This window comes from Moschus berezovskii, chromosome 25, assembly GCF_049115385.1.
Source record: "Moschus berezovskii isolate FMDL1 chromosome 25, NW_MosBer_1.0, whole genome shotgun sequence".
NCBI lineage: Eukaryota > Metazoa > Chordata > Mammalia > Artiodactyla > Moschidae > Moschus > Moschus berezovskii.
This window is the reverse complement of record NC_142484.1, coordinates 9,734,392-9,754,684: the sequence shown is the minus strand read 5'-3', so window position 1 is coordinate 9,754,684 and position 20,293 is coordinate 9,734,392. Positions and strand designations below refer to the sequence as shown.

Below are 20,293 nucleotides of genomic sequence, written 5' to 3'. Positions count from 1 at the left end.
GCACAATTGCACTCATCTCACACGCTAGTAAAGTCATGCTCAAAATTCTCCAAGCCAGGCTTCAGCAATACGTGAACCGTGAACTTCCAGATGTTCAAGCAGGTTTTAGAAAAAGCAGAGGCACCAGAGATCAAATTGCCAACATCTGCTGGATCATGGAGAAAGCAAGAGAGTTCCAGAAAAATATCTATTTCTGCTTCATTGACTACACCAAAGCCTTTGACTGTGTGGATCACAATAAACTGTGGAAAATTCTGAAAGAGTTGGAAATACCAGACCACCTGACCTGCCTCTTGAGAAACCTGTATGCAGGTCAGGAAGCAACAGTCAGAACTGTGCATGGAACAACAGGCTGGTTCCAAGTTGGAAAAGGAGTACATCAAGGCTGTATATTGTCACCCTGCTTATTTAACTTATATGCAGAGTACATCATGAGGAACGCTGGGCTGGAAGAAGCACAAGCTGGAATCAAGATTGCTGGAAGAAATATTGATAACCTCAGATATGCAGATGACACCACCCTTATGGCAGAAAGTGAAGAGGAACTCAAAAGCCTCTTGATGAAAGTGAAAGAGGAGAGTGAAAAGGTTGGCTTGAAGCTCAACATTCAGAAAACGAAGATCATGGCATCTGATCCCATCACTTCATGGGAAATAGATGGGGAAGCAGTGGAAACAGTGTCAGACTTTATTTTGGGGGGCTCCAAAATCACTGCGGATGCTGATTGCAGCCATGAAATTAAAAGACGCTTCCTCCTTGGAAGGAAAGTTATGACCAACCTAGACAGTATATTAAAAAGCAGATACATTACTTTGCCAACAAAGGTCCGTCTAGTCAAGGCTATGGTTTTTCCAGTGGTCGTGTATGGTTGTGAGAGTTGGACTGTGAAGAAAGCTGATCGCCGAAGAATTGATGTTTTTGAACTGTGGTGCTGGAGAAGACTCTTGAGAGTCCCTTGGACAGCAAGGATATCCAACCAGTCCATCCTAAAGGAAATCAGTCCTGAATATTCATTGGAAGGACTGATGCTGAAGCTGAAACTCCAATACTTTGGCTGAACTGAACTGAAAGGGCTTCATTTATGCTATCTCTCATTAATTAATTCCACTTAAAGGTAGTTCAGTTCAGTCGCTCAGTCGTGTCCGACTCTTTGCCACCCCATGAATCACAGTACGCCAGGCCTCCCCGTCCCTAACCAACTTCTGGAGTTCACTCAAACTCACCTCCATCGAGTCGGTGATGCCATCCAACCATTTCATTCTCTGTCGTCCCCTTCTCCTCCTGCCCCCAATCCCTCCCAGCATCAGACTCTTTTCCAGTGAGTCAACTCGTCGCATGAGGTGGCCAAAGTATTGCAGTTTCAGCTTTAGCATCAGTCCTGCCAATGAACACCCAGGATTGATCTCCTTTAGAATGGACTGCTTGGATCTCCTTGCAGTCCAAGGGACTCTCAAGAGTCTTCTCCAGCACCACAGTTCAAAAGCATCAATTCTTCGGCGATCAGCTTTCTTCACAGTCCAACTCTCACATCCATACATGACCACGGGAAAAACCATAGCCTTGACTAGACGGACCTTGGTTGGCAAAGTAATGTCTCTGCTTTTTAAATATGCTATCTAGGTTGATCATAACTTTCCTTCCAAGGAATAAGCGTCTTTTAATTTCATGGCTGCAATCAGCATCCGCAGAGATTTTGGAGCCCCCAAAAATAAAGTCTGACACTGTTTCCACTGCTTCCCCATCTATTTCCCATGAAGTGATACTAAGCATCTAATCTATGCGAGATACTGTTTTATTTAAGGGAGTTGGGGGCTTTGACTGCTGGACGGAGGGGAGGGGCCTCACGGGTTTCCCCGCCCACGACAGCGAAGCCCAATGGGGACCCGCGGACGCTCTGAGTCCCGCCCACTTTTCGGGGCAAGCCCGGAAACGGGGTTGGGGAAGTTGCTGTATTTCCGGTCGGTGTGTAGGCTCGGTTGCTCGTGCAGCCGTAGACCCGGCTCCTGTCCAGCCTCCTCTGAGAAGATGTTTTACCACGTGAGCAGGGCACGGGGCGGCAGCGAGGGCAGGGTCAAGAGGAGGAGCGAAGCGGAAGACCCGGACTAGGGGCGGCTTCTTGCCTCATATTCCTCCTGCTCCTTGCCCGACTCAATTCCACTTTCCCCACAGATCTCCCTGGAGCACGAGATTCTGCTGCACCCGCGGTACTTCGGCCCTAACCTGCTCAACACGGTGAAACAAAAGCTCTTCACCGAGGTGGAGGGGACCTGCACCGGCAAGTGAGTGTCGCACCCTCCCTGCCGCCTAAGCACTGCATACACGGCTTTCTATGCCTGCACCCCCTTCCCAGCTCCTATGCATCGTGAAAGCTTCTGCTACCTTTCCTGGCAAGCCCTCTCACTCTCCCAGGCAGTTAGCTGCTTCCTGCTTTGGGTTCCCACAGTGCCCTCTGCGAAGCTCCATAACAGAACTTCTTTTGTTCAGCCAACATTTGTCATTAATTCTGCAAACATTTCTGAAGCTCCAGCTGTGTGCCAGGGCCCTGTACTGGGCCCTGGGAACAATGCCGTGAAAAAGACAAAATGAGGTCAGCCCTTGTGGAGCTGGTTTTTCTTTATCCCCCATACCCAGGGACCTGGCATGTTACATCTTGGGCCTCACTAAAAGTTTGTTGAATGAATGGGCAGGATAAGGCAGATTGAGAGTTAGCGGGGGGAAGGAAGAGGACTGAGATTTGACCATCTCTGGGCTCTGCACAGAGGAGCTCCGCACATGGTGAAGTAAATGAGTGGGGAGGAGCAGGGCTATAGAGTACTCAGGTATCCAGAATCAGAGTAAGCTGAAGTGTTCTTTGAACATACAGGTTTATGAGCACCATCTCATCCCTACTGGGGACCAGCCGGGGAACAGGCATTTTAATAAGTTTCTCCCAGGTGATTCTGAGACATCGCCAAGATTGAGATTAAGGACTGCAGCCCTTTTGGACCCTGACTGTGAAATTATGAGAGCAGAGTTTGGCGTTATAGCTGTGCTGATTGTTCTGTCTTCTCTCTTGATCATTAAGCTCTCCTGGGGCCAGGGGTCAACTCCTCCCCCTTTGTGCTCCCCCTTTACCTCCAGGATCAGTGACTCTTGCAGTAGATGCTTTTGTGTATTTTTTTTCTCTGGTTGCGCTGGGCCTTTGTTGCTGCACTGGCTTTCTGTAGTTGCAGCAAGCGGGACCCAGTTGCAGTGTGTGGGCTTCTCATTGTGGTCGCTTTTCTTGTTGAGGCACATGGGCTCTATGGCTTGGGCTTAGTAGTTGCAGCGCACAGGCTTAGCTGTCCTGTGGCATGTGGAATCTTCCCGGACCAGGAATTGAGCTTGTGTCCCCTGAATTGGCAGGGGAATTCTTAACCATTGGACCAGCAGGGAAGCGCTCCTGTGGCAGATGGTTTCAGAGGCTCTTCCACACACAGTGCCTTTCACTTTCTCTGCCTCGTTGCAGGTATGGCTTTGTAATTGCCGTCACTACCATCGACAATATCGGTGCTGGTGTGATCCAGCCAGGCCGAGGCTTTGTCCTTTATCCAGTTAAGTACAAGGCCATTGTTTTCCGGCCCTTTAAAGGGGAGGTTGTGGATGCGGTGGTCACTCAGGTCAACAAGGTAAGACCATCCACAGGGGAGGTGGTGGGAAGGTCCGTCTCTTAGGAGATCTGGGATGGGTCCCAGTTTGGTCAAATTCTGTGTCTTTGGTCAAATCACTTCTCTGTGCTTCAGGTTTTCTCACCTGTCAAATAGTATGGTAATCTTTCCTGCTTCACTCAGGGGCAGGTGAGTCAATAGTGAGTCAGAACAATAGTAGCCTCCATGGTGGGCCAGGTAGTGTGCAGAGCCTGTGAATGACTCTGAAATGAGTGCTTTTATCTCCACGCTGAAGCTTGGAGAAATTGAGTCTGCAGGCCACGGTCATGTGTCCAACAAGTGTTCAAAGCCCAGAATGACAAGTTCTAGGTCTCAGCTGTTTACCACTACACTTCCTTAACTTAAAATGAAAGCTTGGGGGAAAAAAAAAACAAATGACAAACTTCAGAGTGGTTTCAAAACATGAAGAATATTGTTAGGAACCAGATAAAGATGGGAAGATTAGGAGACTTTGAGGGACAAAAGAAAAAGCAAGGTCTCTCTTTACCCTTCTAGGTTGGACTCTTCACAGAAATCGGGCCCATGTCCTGCTTCATCTCTCGACACGTAAGTCTAGGCACGCTGGGTGGGTCTAAGGAGGAGACCCGTACTCATGAGAATCTACAGAAGCATCCTTTTGAAGTGCTCTTACCCAGTTTGACCTTCCTTTCAGTCCATCCCATCAGAGATGGAATTTGATCCTAATTCCAACCCACCGTGTTACAAAACGATGGATGAGGTGAGTGGGCAGAAGAAGTTAGTGAGAGGGCCAAGGGAATGAGCCAGTCCGAGGGAGGGTATTGGCCTGGGGGTGTCTGAGTATACTGTTCCCTCCTCCCCAGGACATTGTGATTCAGCAGGACGATGAGATCCGCTTGAAGATTGTGGGGACCCGTGTGGACAAGAATGACATCGTGAGTCTTCTGACTGCCTCCCTGCTCATACCAGGCCGAGCTGTTGCGTTCTTCCTACTCAGAGTTCCTGGGGGTTTTGTGTTCTTCTGCCAGAAAGAAGAGATGGGTGGGCAGAAGGCCTGGAGCTGAGGGTTGGAGGAGAGCTCTCTGCTTGCTTTGGCTTCATTTCCATTTTCCCTTTCCTCCTGCAGTTTGCTATCGGCTCCCTGATGGATGATTACTTGGGTGAGTGCCAGGGTTGTTGTCTAGAGGAGGGGTGTGTGGGCATAAGGGGTGAATATGGAATTTAATGCGTGAGCCACTGATGAAAGAAACTCTCATGTTGTCTGCTTGGAAGACCAAGGACACTTCCCCCCTGGAATGAGAAGTGCATGGTTAGGGCTGTCCTAAGCTCTGGGTCTAACCACTGTGCTTTTTCTGTTCTCGGCAGGGCTTGTGAGCTGAGCACCATGACCTACCTTGTTTGGTCCCTAAATAGGAGGTGTGACTGTCACACTTCCCATGTTGTCCAGAGGCCCAGTCTGGCTGCTGTCAGGGAGGCAAGGAGGGTTCCTTGCTCTCAGAAGACACTTGGCTCTTCTTGTGGCTTAGCAGCCACTCCCAGATTTTAGACTGTGTGTTCTAACCATAAAACGTCCTTGATTTTCATGGAAGTGTCATCTCCTTTCTTTGGTAAGAATAACTCATTCTGTAAAAAGGCTGGAGGGCTGGTGGCTTGCTCGCCCCTCTTTTCTTGGCCTGATGTCTTAACTAGCCTCAGCCACCAGGGGATCTGACTGACCCTCTTGCCAAGGTCTCAAGTTGACCTCACTGAAGGTAAGGCTGTAGTGTTGAGTCGTTGTTGTACAGTCGCTTAGACATGGCCAACTCTTTGCAACCCCGTGGACTGCTGCTCGCTAAGCTTCCCTGTCCTTCATTGTCTCCCAGAGTTTGTTGGGTCTTTGGCTCTTAGCAAATGGTTGTATCGTTACCACTCTAGTCTAGGGCCCTGGTCTAGTTTCAGAGAATTTGCCCTCTTCTCAGCCTTTAAAATAACCAAGATTATAGCTGGGGAGGGGGAAGAGGAGACAGCAGGGTTGGGGGAGGTGAATAATAGAACAGTAATGAAACGGATTGTGGCGTCCCAGTCCTTCTTAGGATGGGCATATAAACAGTAGCTTTTGTTTGCTAATCAATTCATATACTAACTGAACATATGAAAGGGCTCATAATCTCATTGGGGTAACACAACAAAAATAGACAAAAGAAGAAGATTGAACAAACACACCATCCTCCCTCGATGCTATGTCTTGGCAATACTATTTGCCTAACTTGGAATGCCTTTTCCCAACCTATCTGCTTGTTTCCTAGTAATCTATCAAATCTCATTCATTTTTTGTTTTCTTAAGCTTTCCTTGACTTTCTTAAGAAGCAGAGTTGTAGTAGAAAACACAGTATTTGGGTTGATACAGAACTGGGTTTTAGTCCTAGCTGGGTGACCTTATGTTTCCTTATGGTCATACAACCCTCTTTGGATAGTATGTCAGAGCTTTGCTGCTCTGTGTCAGAGATCGTATGAGCAAGTGGCTGGCTTCCCCAACCAGAGGTTTAACCTGAGCTGTCAGCAATGAAAGTGTGGCCTGGTATCTTTAAAAAAAAAATGTAGTTGGCTGCACTGGGTCTTAATTGCGCCATGTGGGATCTAGTTCCCTGACCAGGGATCGAACCTGGACCCACTGCATAGGGAGTGCAGAGTCTTAGCCAGTGGACCACCAGGGAAATCCCCAAGTGTGGAATCTTAACCACTGGATCACCAGGGAATTCTCAGGAAGTTACAGCCTCTTAAAGAGATCACAGGCTTAATAGTGACAGGAGTATGTGCCTGATAATATGTTCAATCCTTTACATACATTATTGAATTTTCTCAACAGTTCAGTGTAATGTTTTGTCATCCCACTTGACAGATGATAAAATAGATGAATTAACATGCTTAAGGTCACAAAGCTAGTGAGTAGTGGAGCTGTATTATAATTACTTTTTTTAATAATGTAAAACCATCATAACTTCTCGCCAGGCATTGGGTGGCTGGGGAGTGAGAGGGAGCCACCTTTCTCCCAGCTGTGGCCAGGGGATTTACTCCTTTCCCTGGCCTCTGCCTTGACTCATTCTGGAGGCAAATCAGCCCCAGATAGCTTGGATGGCGCTTCACTGCATCGTCCAGGCCTCCAGGCCTTCCTCTCTTCATTGTCTCATGCTGCCAAGGTTACCAAAGGCTGTCCCTACCAATAACACCTTTGCAAGGAGGCCTGCCAACAGCCAGGAGATCTGATCTCAGACTCAGAACTTCGGAGGAACCCCCTCTTCCTTTCATGCGTGAGTGGGCAGACACTCCACTCCAGGGACCAAGTGCAGTCCTGAGATTACATCACATGTCATTCTGAGTATGACTGGAGGAGTCTCAGCAGGGTGTCAGTCTCCTTAGGTAGTGTTGCTATGGCAACCCCAGTCACATCCACCTGGCTTTCTCAGCTCCGGTCTCAGGATCTTCCTTTCTAGAGGCAGAAGCATCTAACTGAGGGGGAGAAAGGGTGAGGTTGTGTACATTCGTGCTACCCTGCAGAAAGTTCCTTTAATAAATAGCTCATTGCAAATGGATCTTGGATGGACATAAAAGGATTAATTCACTGTCTGCCTCGTGATGTGTGAGTGAAAGTTCACTACCAAAGCTCAATCTACATTGTCTCTTTTAATCTACAATAACCTTGTGAGATGGGTATTCTTACTCCATTTTGTAGATTCATAAATGTAGTTAGGTAATTTGCCCAGAAGCAGTATCAGAGTTTGAACTCCTTTTTCTGTGACTTCAAATATCCTTTACTCTCTAAGCTCACTGCTTTTCAACTGAGAACTGCCCAAGTTCAGGGAAGTGTGTCAGTGTAAAATGGTCAAGGAAGTCTGTGAGGTAGGTGAGGGCTTACAGGACAGGAAGGGGGAGGATACAAGGTAGGGTTCCCGAATCGGCAGAGCCCTGGGGTGTGTTTGGCCCAGTCAGAAGACCCTTCTGCCAGTAGAGAATGCCTACTGAGATTCCGGTTCAACCTTGGGGAAGGGGAAGTGGCAGGTGATGTTGGAGAGTTAAGTTGAGCCCCACCAAGCAGGCAGCAAAACTAAGGCAGACGCCAAAGTCTAAAGCGTCAATTCATTCGCGTAAATGCAAGTGCTCGGAAACTCAGGAGTAGACAAAGGAATGGGGATGGTTTCCTCGATAACACGTCTATTAAAACATAGATCGAACCACAAAACGCCGAACAACTGTGGCTTTAACAGGAGCGAGTCTTCAACATCACGTGACCCCTGACGTCCCGTGCCTTCCACAGCGCCATCACGGTGGCCAATCGGGTAGTGGGAAGCTTCTTTGTGGGCAGGAACTCCTGAAGGCGCTCGCCGATTGGCTGTGTTCGTGGAGGGCGGGGCCTGATCACCGAGAGAGGGAATTAGTACGAGCAGGGTGAGTAGGGGTCATTGCCGCCGCTGCCGCCGCCGCAGTCATCGCCACCGCCGTCTCGGTAGCCGCCTTCGCCGTCCCGGAGCCCTCAGGTGAGCAAGCTCTCACAGAGCCGTCCCGCTGCAGGTCGCGAGCTAACCGGCCTGGGCGCCCGCTCCGCTGGGGGCCCGCCCCCTTCGCCGACCACGTGACCCAAGTTCGGTAACCTCTGACCTCCTCCTCCCTGCACCCCCATCTCTCGAGCTGGGATGAAGCGCGGCCGGCTGGGAGGATGCGCTTCACGGAGGCCGGCAGAGGTCAGTTCCCACGCCACCGGTCAGTTCCTCACCGGTGTGGCTCGTGGCTGAGGATATGGAGATGAGGAGGTTGAGGAACTGGAGACCTTGGTCAGAGCCGGACTTTGTGGGGTGTAATGTGGGCACGTAATAGGGAAACTTCCTTGGCGCCTTCCGCGGGTAGGACTTGCTGCTCCTACTTTGCAGGTGGAGAAAGAAGGTTAACAGCCATTGGCGGATCTCCAACGCCAAGTCTCTGGACTGGGAATCCAGGCCTTGTTCCCCACACAGTCCGCCGCTCCTCATGATTAGAATGAGAGTTGAGTTCTTGCTCCCTTACCTAGGTAGTGCTGGCCAGATGATCTTGGGAAAATCATTTTAACATTTAACCACTCAGCTCTGATTTCCTTGGCTGTGAAATAGATACAGTGTTTCCTTAATACCTCTCTCATTGTTAATCCAGACGAAATGAGCTGTAAACCATAGAAAGCATTTAGCGCAAAGCTTCAGGCATAGTATATGCTGAGAAAAATAGCGATTGTGTGCTCATTTTTTCAGCAGCTGTTTACTGAGGGTGTGTTATGTGCAGACACCGTGCCTGACGCTGGGGATGCAAAGGTGAGCAAAAAAGGCATGATCCCTGCCAGCATGGAGCTTACAGTCTACTGGGGAGATACATGTTAATCAAAAAGTTACATAGGTATATAATTACAAACTGATAACTGCTTTGGAAGATAAAGTCCTGGCACATGGTGAGGGTCGGAAAAGACTTTGAACAAGTGACTTAAAAAAAATTTTTTTTAATCATTTGTGCTGGGTCTTCCTTGCTGCGTGGGCTTTTCTTTATTTGCGGAAGCAGGGGCTACTCTCTAGTTGGGGTGCATCGGCATGTCATTATGGTGGCTTCTCTTGTGGCAGAGCACAGGCTTTAGGGCTTACGGGCTTCGGGAGCTGCGGCTTGTGGGCCCCAGGTCTCAGGCTCTGTAATTGCGGTGCACCGGCTTAGTTGCTTTGCAGCATGTAGTCTTCCCGGACCACAGATCGGACCCATGTCTCCCGCTTTGGCAGGCGGGTTTTTTACCACTGACTAACTGGGGAAGCCCCCAGCAAGTGACATTTGAGACTGAGATCTGAAGGAAGGCCTAGGAGTTCACTGGACAAAGGGGTTTGGGGTAGAGGAGAGCGTTCTAAGTCCAGAAAACTGTGTGAACATCCTGAAATAAGGTGTTTTTGAGGAAACAGAGGCTACAGGAATGCAGAACATAAGCAAGAGTGGAAAGAGATGTTTGGAGATGTAGGCACACATGCGGGGGCCTTGGAGCCATGGCAGGGTACCCACTGGATTTAGGGACCTGGAGGTCACTGGTGACCCACTGGGCCTTGTCAGAGAGGAGTGCTGGGGCAGAACCTGGGCGGGTCACTGGAACTGGGACCTTGCTGCTGTGGTGGTATTGTCTCACTTTGACCTGTGTGGGCCAGTCTTCTAAGCGTGGCGTGTGTTGTTGGAGTCAGTCACCAGCTGCTGTTTTTCTTGGGATCTTATTCTGCCATATCCTGTGAACGGAAGAGCAGGTTCCTGCTCTAAGCCTCTCAGCCACACTGGGGAAGACCAGACATGGGCAGAAAGCCCAACTACTGAAAGCCTGACAGTCCCAGATGGCATAGGGGCAGGAAGACCTCCAAGGACAGACTGGGTCTGCCTTAGGAAAGAGGAGGGCATGGGGGCTTGGGATAGGAGGAAGGAGGGCCAGCCTGAGCACCAGCGGTGAGGTACAAGGCAGGCTGGAAGCCACGAGGTGGCTGGATAAGCTCGATGAGCCCTGCGGATTCAGGACCAATCCCAGTATGTTGAGCCAGGGAGTTGGGACTTACTTTTATGAGTCCTGGAAAACTATTGAAGACTTCTGAGCCAGGAACCGTCAGGGTAAAAGTAGTCATTTCATCATTGTTTAGTACTGGTGGCTGTTGCACGGATCCAGAAGAAGACAAAAGTTTTTGTTTATAATTAACAATTGTAATGTCTTTTATTTGAGTAGTGTTCTGGCCCTTGAGTTTCTCTTACATCATCTCATCTCATCCTCATAGCAGCCCTGTGCGTTAGGGAGAGCAGGGGTTATTGCCACTATTTTACCAGACCTCAGAGTGAGGAAGGTCTCAGCCTGGTTCCCATTGAAACTGGTGGAGTGGGGCTGGGACCCAGTTCTGTTCATCCCAAGGCCAGGCACCTTCTCAGACATCGCTGCTGTCTGCCATCACTGCCGTCAGCCCTCTGACCCAGCTCAAGTCTGTTTCTTGCTCTGAGCCTTAGTTTCCTCACCTGGACACTCAGATGAGGCTCCTGGTTCAAGGATTCTGGAACAAGAGCAGCAAGATTGGTTTGGAGGGCCTTCAGTCAGGCTCCAGAGCTCAGAGGGAGACTGGGCTGCCCTTTCCCACCTCCCTTCCCACCCCCAGCTCCATCGGGGCCATGTCGGAGCGCGAAGAGCGGCGGTTCGTGGAGATCCCGCGGGAGTCCGTCCGGCTCATGGCGGAGAGCACGGGCCTGGAGCTGAGCGATGAGGTGGCGGCCCTGCTCGCAGAGGATGTGTGCTACCGACTCAGAGAGGCCACCCAGGTACACTCCCCCTCCCTGCCTCTCCCTGCGACTGCCCTCTCCCCCAGGGGTTTATTCAGCTAGTATCTGTTAGGCCCCTCCTTCGTGCTCTGAATACAGCGGGGGCAGTCGAGGCAGTCCCCGTCCTCTCCAGGGCCGCCTCCTAGGCAGCTGGGCTTCCAGCGAGCCAGGCGCCTGCTGAGCATCCTCTGATGTGCTCCTCACCACACCCCGCTGGGCAGGCCAGGCGGGTTCATCGTCACATCCCCCATGTGAGAAACTGAGTCACAGAGAGGGCATGTGACATTGGGAGTTGTTTGCCCGCCCCCTGTCCCCTGACTCTGTTCCTCCCCTCGCAGAATAGCTCTCAGTTCATGAAACACACTAAACGGCGGAAACTGACCGTCGAGGATTTCAACAGAGCTCTCCGATGGAGCAGTGTGGAGGTGAGTGGAGCACAGGCTGCAGAGGGCTCAGCTGGCACGAGCCTGCCTACGTGCCTGACTCAGGGCTGGCCACACAGTAAGACGTGAAGGCCCAATGCACACATGAAGGAAGGTCACAGCCACTGCAGCACAGGTGTCACGCCCAGTCCCCCAGGGCCAGGCGTTCTGAGAGGCAGAGGTGGCCATGGAGGCCCGGAGGCTAGGGAAGGCTTCTTGGAAGAGCTGGCACTTGAGCTGAACCTGCAAAGGAGGTGGGGATTAGACTCAGTTGCAAGGAAAAGAGGCCGTTATGGGTGAGGGAGCAGCCTGAGCATGGACGTGGGTGTCAGAACATCCTGTATGGTTGTTCTTGGGCAGGGGGTCCAGGGAAGAAGATCACATTTAAAAGAGAGGAGCATTTTCAGAGCGGGTCTAAGTGAGAAGGAGGATCAGCAGCCTGAGGGTGGGGTTCAGGGTCCCTGCAGCTCCATGAGGAGGGACCATGTTCTACTCCTTGACTGAGTGAGCACCGGTGCTGCAGCCAAGTTCCCAGTGAAGGGCTTGGAGTCCCAGGCATCCCCTTCTGCTTAGGGCCTCTGGACTCCCTGCAAACATAGGCTCTGGGCCCTGGCCAGTAGCGCCCCACTTACCTCCCCAGATTCAGCCTGCTCCCCAAACCTCTCTTCACTCAGGCCGTGTGCGGTTATGGATCTCAGGAGGCGCTGCCCCTGCGCCCTGCCAGGGAGGGTGAGCTCTACTTCCCCGAGGACCGAGAGGTGAACCTGGTGGAGCTGGCCCTGGCCACCAACATCCCCAAAGGCTGTGCTGAGACAGCTGTGAGAGGTGACCGCTGGTATCCTCCGTGGGGTGGGGACAGGAGCTGGGTTGTCGGAGGAGTGGTGATGGGCTGGTGGGTAGATGGGGCAAAATTCAGAAGGGTGGGTAGTGTTAAAAGGGGCAAAACCCCGGGCTGACCCATCTCTCTGCTCTGGTTCTAGTTCATGTCTCCTACCTAGACGGCAAAGGGAACCTGGCCCCTCAAGGATCAGGTAACGGTAGTACAGGGAATGGGCCCTCTGCTTGGACTTTCCTCCCTGAGGACTGAGGGTGGTGCCGCTACCCCTCTGAGTCCTCATCTGACAAGTATTTTCCGGTACCTGCCTGGTGCCCGTCCTGAGTGGGCACTAATCTCTGCCCAGAGGCCTCAGAGTTGGAGATGGGATCCCAGACCTGTAACCAATCATGACGCCGTGTTGGATGTTAATGCAGAAGTCTGAGCAGTTTACTGGGGTCCCTGAAGTGTCACACTTCCAGGGTCTGCTGAATGGAGCTTACAGAGCCTGAGGCTTATGAACTTGGACCTTGGGGACTAAGCAGGAGTCTGCTGGGCAGAGCACAGGTGGGAGGCAGCATGCAGAGCTGGGCTGTGGAGAGCTTGCAAGGTCAGGGTGAGCAGGCTGCTGAGAGGCTGGTGGCTCTGTGTTCCGAGAGTCCTCCTGTCTGAACGGGCTCCTTGTGGGGATGTGGGTTGCGGGGGGTGGGGAGCAGGCAGGGAGGCGGGGAGAGGGTTGGGCTGCACCCTGACCACCTTCTGCCCGCCCTCTCACAGTGCCTAGTGCTGTGTCTTCCCTGACCGATGACCTTCTCAAGTACTACCAGCAAGTGACTCGGGCTGTGCTGGGGGATGATCCACAGCTGATGAAAGTGAGCAAGCGGGCCTGAATTGAGGCATACAGTCCAACCCTCAAATCCCCATGGAATTCCTTCAGAGGCCTGCTTCCTGTTCTCTGCAGGCTGGCTGATCTGGGTGGAAGCTCTTCTTGGTGGGGGGCGTGGTGCTCTGCAGCTGGCCCTTCTCCAGCACTGCTCCCCTTCCTGCCCCAGTAGGAACCCTGTTCCTTAGGGAATGGGCAGCTCTGCAGGGTCCTGTGGAGGGTGGGGACGGCACAGGTGGTCAATCCCCCCACACCTTAGTCCAAAGCCCATTCTTTGGGGTGTCTGTTGACCTGGAGCCACGTGGGGCATCCACCTTGCACCTTTCATCTGCCTGGACTTGAGAGGAAGTAGAGGCAGCCTGGTGAGGCTGCCAGCCAGACATCATACCAGCCCTCTAGGGCTCCATAGGGCCCCACTGGACACTGCCCATGCCAGGCCTCTTCCGCCAGAGGCAGAAGAGGGCTGGTTTGGTGGTCTGCTTGACCACGTGGCCTCTCTGTTTGAGGGGTTTACATCTTCCACGTCTGGCTGCTGCTGCTATTTCCCTTGCAAAGTTAGGACTGTTGTTACTGTACTCCCCTGCCTTAGAAAGTCTGCTGCTTGTCCCCAGACACAGTGCATGTGGGGGGGCCTGGGGCCTGGGCTCCTTCCTCTTGTGTTGTTGCCTGCTTTCACAGTGCCTGAACTTAAGGTCTTGATCCAGAGGAGCTGGGAGGGCACAGGTGGTGGAGGTTCAGGCTAAGATGGTCTTACTCATTGACTATTTTTTTCTGCTTATAAAAGTAATACCAGCATATGTTTATTACAGAAGTACTATAAAACATACAAAGTAGAAATTGTGTAGAACCACCCACTCACATTTTTTTTCTATGTATAAACTATCATAGTCTACTGTCAGTCGAAGTGGTATTAAACTAAACATCTGGTTTTAGAATAACTGCTTTATTCAGTTGAAAATATGTTGGACATTTAGGTTATACTCAGTTCAGTTCATTCATTCAGTCGTGTCCAACTCTTTGTGACCCCGTGGACTGCATGGCGTCCATGGACTGCATGGACGCCAGGCTTAGGTTATATTCAGCTTTTTATTATTATAGACCGTGTTATGTGTGGATATGTATGTGTGTGAGTGGGTTTTGTTTATAGTGGGTTAAGTTTGTAGAAGTGGCATTGCTGAGTCAAAGTATGAACACTTAAAATGTTGATGCATAGGTGCCAAGTTTTCCCTTAAAGAGGCATCAGTCTCTGCTCGGGCCGGGTGGACCAGGGCAGCGCGGCCCCTTCTGTTTCAGGTTGCTCTCCAGGACCTGCAGACCAACTCCAAGATTGCAGCCCTCCTGCCACACTTTGTTTACGTGGTCAGCGGGGTGAGTGACCAGGCAGCGGCAGGGGAGGATCTATGGGGAGGGGATGATGCAGCGGGCAGGAGGGCTCACGGCAGGCGCCACCAGACGAGCAGGCTCTCCTGCACCCTTATGTACCCCTAAGCACCCTTCTTCTCCCAACAGGTGAAATCTGTAAGCCACGACCTGGAGCAGCTGCACCGGCTCTTGCAAGTGGCGCGGAGCCTGGTTCGGAACCCACACCTCTGCCTGGGGCCCTATGTCCGCTCCCTGGTGGGCAGCGTCCTCTACTGTGTCCTGGAGCCGCTGGCTGCCTCCATCAACCCGCTGAATGACCACTGGACGTTGCGGGATGGCGCTGCCCTCCTCCTGAGCCACATCTTCTGGTAGCCACGTGGGCCTGGTGCTGATCAAGTGTGGGACTGTGGCAGAGCTGAGTGGCTTGGGGTGGGAGGTGGGGTGAAACTTCTGGCTTTAAGGCCACAGGTTGAGAGGTTGGGAGTGTCTTCCCTCTGATCTTCCAAGTTGTGCCTGGGATTTTATAAACGGGAGACAGAGATGCCAGGGGTTTGGGCCGTCAGCCCTCAGGCCCTGGGCCCAGCTGCCTCGTTCATGTACCGTGAGCCATACGCGTGCTGCGTCCTCTGCCTCGTTCCCCTGACTGAATGTTGCTCCCACAGGACGCATGGGGACCTTGTAAATGGCCTCTATCAGCAGATCCTGCTGTCCCTGCAGAAAGTCTTGGCGGATCCTGTGAGGCCTCTGTGCTCTCACTACGGGGCTGTGGTGGGGCTGCATGCTCTTGGCTGGAAGGTGAGGACCCTGGCTTTTCTCACAGAACCATAAGAGCTCCTGTTTATAGTTAGAAGAAGAATCTTTCTTGTCCATGAACGTGTCCTCTTTCTCCATTTTTTAGGGTTTTCACTCTCAGGATTCTTCTGTAATTTTCCCTGAAGAGAACCTCAGAAAAACTTGTTTACTCCTAGATTCTTGCTGTTCTTTGATACTGCTATGATGTCTTTTCATGGTATTTCTTATTGGTGTATAGAAACACAACTGATTTGTGTATTGATTCAGCTACTTCATTAAACTATCATTTTTTTTTTAACTATCATTTTTAACTGTAGATTATTTTGGGCTTTTAAGGTAAATCATACCTTGTACAAATAATGATAGCTTTGTCTTTTTTAAACCTACCGCCTTATTTTTTTAGAATTCCTTTTCCTTTTTTGGCCATCCCACATGGCTTGTGGGATCTTAGTTCCCCAGTCAGGGTTGGAACCTGAGCCCTTGGCTGTGAAAGTGCAGGGTCCTAACCACTGGACTACCAGAGAATTCCCAAACCTAGTAATTTTTTATTTTATTGCTAGGATCACTAATATCATTTTATATATGTTGATATTGGGCATCCTTGTCTCATTTCCAATTTAAAAAAAAGTACTAACAATAACCTGTCCTGTTTAGGCTGACGTTTACTTCATGTGTTTGTAGATACCTTTCTGAGGGGAATTATATTCTTAATTATTAATTTATGTTAATTTTATCAAATGCACTTTTGTATCTTTTTGATTCTAAGGTTTTCCTGTTTTATTTGTTAATGTTGTTAATTGTATATGTAGGTTTTCTTTTTTGTGGCTGTGTCACAGAGCTTGTGGGATCTTAATTCCCAACCAGGGATTGAACCCCTGCCCCAGCAGTGATAGTGCTGAGTCCTAAGCACTGGACCACCAGGAATTCCCCGTACAGATTTTCTAATAGTAAACTATCTTTACATTTCTAGGATAAACTCACTTTAGTAATGGTATAGTCTTTAAAAACAATGCAAAACTTTTATTAGACTATATTTTTTATATACAGTTGGATTTAAATGGTTTATCTGTATTTATGAATGAAATCAGTCATGTACTCTTCTTGTATGGTTTTAATATCAGGGTTATAGTGGTTTTATAGAATAAGGTGGAGAGGGAGTATTTTTTATACTTTATATTTTTAAGTTGAATTATGTTTTATTGAGACACTGTTCCTTGAATGTCTGTAGGCTGACTGCAAATTCTGGCATGCTGTTTTGTGGTTATATTTTTAACTAATAGTTACAGAATTATTTGAGTTTTCATATTTCTTGAAGTCAATATTAAGTTATATTTTTCTAGGAACTTGAAGTCTTACTTGCTTTCCCCGAAATTAATCACAGGATCTAAAATTACATAATCAGAGTCCAGGTCCCTGAGCTGTTGTTTGTTTTTGTGCAAGTGGTTTGAATTGAGTTCCAGTTTACATGTAAGCCAGGATGGTACTTGGATGTAGCAGTTGGGAGCTGAATTTCTCAGGTAGCAAAGGGCATTAGATACACCTTCAGCCTTCAACACATACGTTAGTGATAGTGGGGTCACTTTACATTGTTTGTCTGTCTTTGTACCTGATTTTTATTCCCATTCTTTAATTAAGGCTTGGGCATTCAGGAGGTTCCAAATAAATGCTGGCTAAATATGCCAAGCAGGGAATTTAGGATTCAGCCCTGTCCAGAACCAGAGATAAAAGTAGATCTTTCAGAGGAAATGGTACTTGATAAGCAATGAGCAAAGAGGCACTCACTGCGTTCTTCTCTCCCATCCAGGCAGTAGAGAGAGTCCTGTACCCACACCTGTCCACTTACTGGACAAATCTGCAGGCTGTGCTCGACGATTATTCAGTATCGAATGCCCAGGTTAAAGCAGACGGGCACAAAGTCTATGGAGCCATTCTGGTGAGTGCCAGCCCTTTCCAGCCTCTCCTTCCTGCATCAGCTCAGCTGGCTTTAGAACACTAGGCCCAGGTTCCTTGTATCCTAGTCCCTCTGCTCTTACAGGTGGCCGTAGAGCGACTGCTGAAGATGAAGGCCCAGGCAGCAGAGCCCAACAAGGGTGGGCCAGGCAGCAGGGGGTGCCGGCGCTCTGACGACCTGCCCTGGGACAGCCTTCTCCTGCAGGAGTCTCCCTCCGGGGGCAGCTCAGAGCCAGGGTTTGGATCTGGTCTCCCAATGGCTCCTGGAGGCGCGGGGCTAGAGGATCCTTCCCCTTCGGTGACCCTGGCGGACATCTACCGGGAGCTCTACGCCTTCTTCGGTGACAGCTTGGCCACTCGCTTTGGCACGGGCCAGCCCGCCCCCACGGCCCCGCGGCCGCCCGGGGACAAGAAGGAGCCGGCGGCCGCCCCGGACTCGGTGCGGAAGATGCCGCAGCTGACAGCCAACGCCATGGTCAGCCCACAGGGCGACGAGAGCCCCCGGGGCGGCGGCGCCCCGTCAGCCTCTGCGCCCGCTGCCTCTGAGAGCAGGCCGCTGCCGCGCGTGCACCGGGCGCGGGGAGCACCCCGGCAGCAGGGCCCAGGCACCGGCACCCGCGACGTCTTCCAGAAGAGCCGTTTCGCCCTGCGCGGGGCCCCTTACTTCCGTTTCATCATCGCTGGGCGGCAGGCAGGGAGGCGGTGCCGCGGGCGCCTCTTCCAGACTGCCTTCCCCGCGCCGTACGGGCCCAGCCCGGCCTCCCGTTACGTGCAGAAGCTGCCCATGATCGGCCGCACCGGCCGCCCGGCCCGCCGCTGGGCGCTCTCGGACTACTCGCTGTACCTGCCGCTCTGAGGCGGCGCGCGCCTGCGCCTCTGTAAATAAACCCGCGCCCGGAAATGACGCTCCCGCGCTGGTGGGTGGGGCCGGATATCCCGCGCGGCGCTTCCTGGTGTTGGGGGAGTCATGGCGCTGCCCTGGTTGCAGCGCGTCGAACTCGCGTTCTTCGCTGCCGCCTTCTTATGCGGAGCCGTGGCGGCCGCGGCGCTGACCCGGACCCAGGTGCGGTTGCGGGACGGGGCCGGCCGTCAGGTTGGGTAAGCGGGGCGGAGGCACAGCCTGAAGCAGAGAGGCCAGTGCTGTCCGGCCCGGCTGGGTTCTGGCGCGCAGCTCCTCGGAGCTAGTCGCCCAGGTGAGGCCGGTCGCTGGCGGAGATGCATCGGCGCTAATCACGCTCTGTGGATACATCTGTCCAGGTCGTACTTCGAAATTATTACCTCGCAAAAGGAACGAGTCCTACGGAGTGTCTAACAGCAGATATAGCCCGGCCGGGTAATTCCTGCTACATAACCTCACCCTGGCTGTAAAACAAGTTGGACCAGGCCCCTTTAAATCAGACACTATAGTGCTGAACCACTCAAAGAAAGCATAGTGTAGTAGAAATGAGCAAACTACCAAATGGTTGCAACGCAGTGTGTCATATGGCAAACCAGTGATGTAGCAGAAGCCAATAGTTTAGCTGAGTGTTTACCCCAGCCAGGCAATCATGTTAATAAACAGGCTCGTTTGACCCCTGTAAGTAGGCACTATTTTATTTTATAGATTAGAAAACATTGGAGATGGTTACCTAAGTTTTGGTTCTACTCTAGAATTTATGTTTGAGAGGAGACCAGAACTTGTGAAGCATCTCTGAAGCTCATTGTATTTTATAACCACTGCTGATTTCCTCATCCTTCTGGCCACTGCAGATTTGATTTCCCCACCAGACCCACTCATCTGCTGGCTCAGAAACAGGAACTGACAGTAATACACAAATAACTCCCTAGGGTGGCCCTTGTCTAGATTGTCCCCAGCGCCCGCCATGACCTTGCATTCAGAGTACTAGCCTGTGATCTAGGACTCAGCAGCTTCTTTCCACAGGCTTCCTTCAGTGGCAGCTGTCCTCTGTATGGTGCGGCCGCCCTGAATGGCTCCTCTCTGGTCTTGTCCCGACCCTCGGCCCCATCCCTCTGCTACTTTGTGGCTGGGGCCTCGGGCCTACTGGCCCTCTACTGTCTGCTGCTTCTGCTCTTCTGGGTCTACACCAGCTGCATCGAGGACTCCCACAGGTGACTGCCTGCTCGGAGGGTCAGGGGTTGAGGTGGGAGGTGTCCCACTTCAACCACAAAGTTTATTCTCTCCCTCCTCCTAGAGGCCCTAAGGGGCTCCGCTTTGCACTGGCCACCTCAGCTATAGCCATCTTCATGGTCTTAGTGTGTGCCTGTATCCTTCGATTTGGCACCAGTTCTCTGTGCAAATCCATCATCTCCCTGAACATAACTAGGTAATGGGAAAGGGAGGGAGTCTGGCTGGGGCTGTCTACCTTCCCTCTGCAGAGTACCCCATACTCCGCTTTTTATATCTCTGTCAGCTCTCATCTCAGAAGGGCACTGGAGTGAAAGGCTATTTAGGGTATATCTCCCCTTTCTCACGACTGTCTCTTTGACCTCACAGCTGCTCTGATGCCCAGAAAACTCCATGGATGCCCCCTGGAACCGCTGTGCAGTTTTACTCCAACCTACATAATGCTGAAGTGAGGTCCTGGGATATGAAAGGCTGGGTGGAGATTGAGGGATACCGATTCGTGTAACGAATCATATGATACCATCTATAGTTTTAAGGAGCTAAAGGCTTGACAGCCTGACAGTGAACAGCTGAGTGGTGTGTGGGTGGAACTGGATTCAGGATGGGCCCAGTCTTCACATTCCTGTTCCTGTCTCCCACAGACTTCTTCTTGGGTGAATCTGGTATTGTGGTGTGTGATCTTGGTGATCCAGGTTATGCAGTGGAAGTCTGAAGCCACCCCATACCGGCCTCTGCAAAGGGGGGACCCTGAGTGGAGCTCTGAGACAGATGCTCTCGTTGGGCCACGCCTTTCCCATTCCTGAAGACTAACCAAAGAGTGCTTCTGCAGCCAGACTCCATGCTCAAGTGCCTGTAATCCTCTTGTCCCCACATGGCTCTGATTATGTGGGGAGCCTTAGTTTTCCCTCCAGGAGGGAAACATGATGACACCTCTCTTCCTACAGCTGTTTTTGTACCAGTATTATATTACTTTTCTTTCCTCATCTCAGTACT

General features: G+C 51.2%; 3 protein-coding genes across 10 annotated transcripts; all 3 read left to right on the top strand.

Annotated features, from left to right (window-relative positions):
- Positions 1-1,926: 1,926 nt before the first annotated feature.
- Positions 1,927-5,227, top strand: POLR2G (RNA polymerase II subunit G). 2 transcript variants are annotated; one of them, XM_055415708.1, is made up of 8 exons: positions 1,927-2,037; positions 2,170-2,279; positions 3,488-3,647; positions 4,182-4,232; positions 4,339-4,404; positions 4,508-4,579; positions 4,771-4,804; positions 5,010-5,227. In XM_055415708.1, exons 1-8 carry the CDS (start codon positions 2,026-2,028, stop codon positions 5,021-5,023), a joined length of 519 nt encoding a protein of 172 aa, XP_055271683.1. In that variant the 5' UTR covers positions 1,927-2,025; the 3' UTR covers positions 5,024-5,227. The 2 variants fall into 2 exon arrangements, with proteins under 2 accessions (XP_055271683.1, XP_088688365.1); XM_088832239.1 differs by lacking the exon at positions 3,488-3,647 and adding an exon at positions 3,385-3,487.
- Positions 5,228-5,365: 138 nt separating this feature from the next.
- Positions 5,366-18,079, top strand: TAF6L (TATA-box binding protein associated factor 6 like). 6 transcript variants are annotated; one of them, XM_055415694.2, is made up of 13 exons: positions 5,366-8,066; positions 8,190-8,359; positions 8,900-8,956; positions 10,793-10,952; positions 11,291-11,377; positions 12,049-12,199; positions 12,355-12,405; positions 12,966-13,060; positions 14,365-14,439; positions 14,581-14,801; positions 15,096-15,228; positions 17,030-17,158; positions 17,261-18,079. In XM_055415694.2, exons 3-13 carry the CDS (start codon positions 8,949-8,951, stop codon positions 18,029-18,031), a joined length of 1,881 nt encoding a protein of 626 aa, XP_055271669.1. In that variant the 5' UTR covers positions 5,366-8,066; positions 8,190-8,359; positions 8,900-8,948; the 3' UTR covers positions 18,032-18,079. The 6 variants fall into 6 exon arrangements, with proteins under 6 accessions (XP_055271669.1, XP_055271670.1, XP_088688362.1 ...); XM_055415695.2 differs by having other exon boundaries at positions 8,897-8,956; XM_088832236.1 differs by lacking the exon at positions 8,900-8,956.
- TMEM179B (transmembrane protein 179B) lies at positions 18,039-20,283 on the top strand. Of its 2 annotated transcripts, XM_055415707.2 has the most exons (5): positions 18,039-18,238; positions 19,097-19,284; positions 19,368-19,499; positions 19,670-19,748; positions 19,942-20,283. In XM_055415707.2, exons 1-5 carry the CDS (start codon positions 18,143-18,145, stop codon positions 20,101-20,103), a joined length of 657 nt encoding a protein of 218 aa, XP_055271682.1. In that variant the 5' UTR covers positions 18,039-18,142; the 3' UTR covers positions 20,104-20,283. The 2 variants fall into 2 exon arrangements, with proteins under 2 accessions (XP_055271682.1, XP_088688364.1); XM_088832238.1 differs by lacking the exon at positions 19,368-19,499 and having other exon boundaries at positions 18,108-18,238.
- Positions 20,284-20,293: the final 10 nt, after the last annotated feature.

What these genes read in the sequence shown, in the direction of transcription:
- POLR2G (XM_055415708.1), top strand. An exon ending in TGGTCACTCAGGTCAACAAG is followed by an intron (nt 3,648 to 4,181) that starts GTAAGACCATCC and finishes TTACCCTTCTAG; the next exon opens with GTTGGACTCTTCACAGAAAT. An exon ending in GTGTGGACAAGAATGACATC is followed by an intron (nt 4,580 to 4,770) that starts GTGAGTCTTCTG and finishes TTCCTCCTGCAG; the next exon opens with TTTGCTATCGGCTCCCTGAT.
- TAF6L (XM_055415694.2), top strand. An exon ending in TCCGATGGAGCAGTGTGGAG is followed by an intron (nt 11,378 to 12,048) that starts GTGAGTGGAGCA and finishes CTCTTCACTCAG; the next exon opens with GCCGTGTGCGGTTATGGATC. An exon ending in TGCATGCTCTTGGCTGGAAG is followed by an intron (nt 15,229 to 17,029) that starts GTGAGGACCCTG and finishes TCTCCCATCCAG; the next exon opens with GCAGTAGAGAGAGTCCTGTA.
- TMEM179B (XM_055415707.2), top strand. Translation starts at nt 18,143, where the DNA reads ATGGCGCTGCCCTGGTTGCAGCGCGTCGAACTCGCGTTCTTCGCTGCC. An exon ending in TGCATCGAGGACTCCCACAG is followed by an intron (nt 19,285 to 19,367) that starts GTGACTGCCTGC and finishes CCCTCCTCCTAG; the next exon opens with AGGCCCTAAGGGGCTCCGCT. An exon ending in ATCTCCCTGAACATAACTAG is followed by an intron (nt 19,500 to 19,669) that starts GTAATGGGAAAG and finishes TTGACCTCACAG; the next exon opens with CTGCTCTGATGCCCAGAAAA.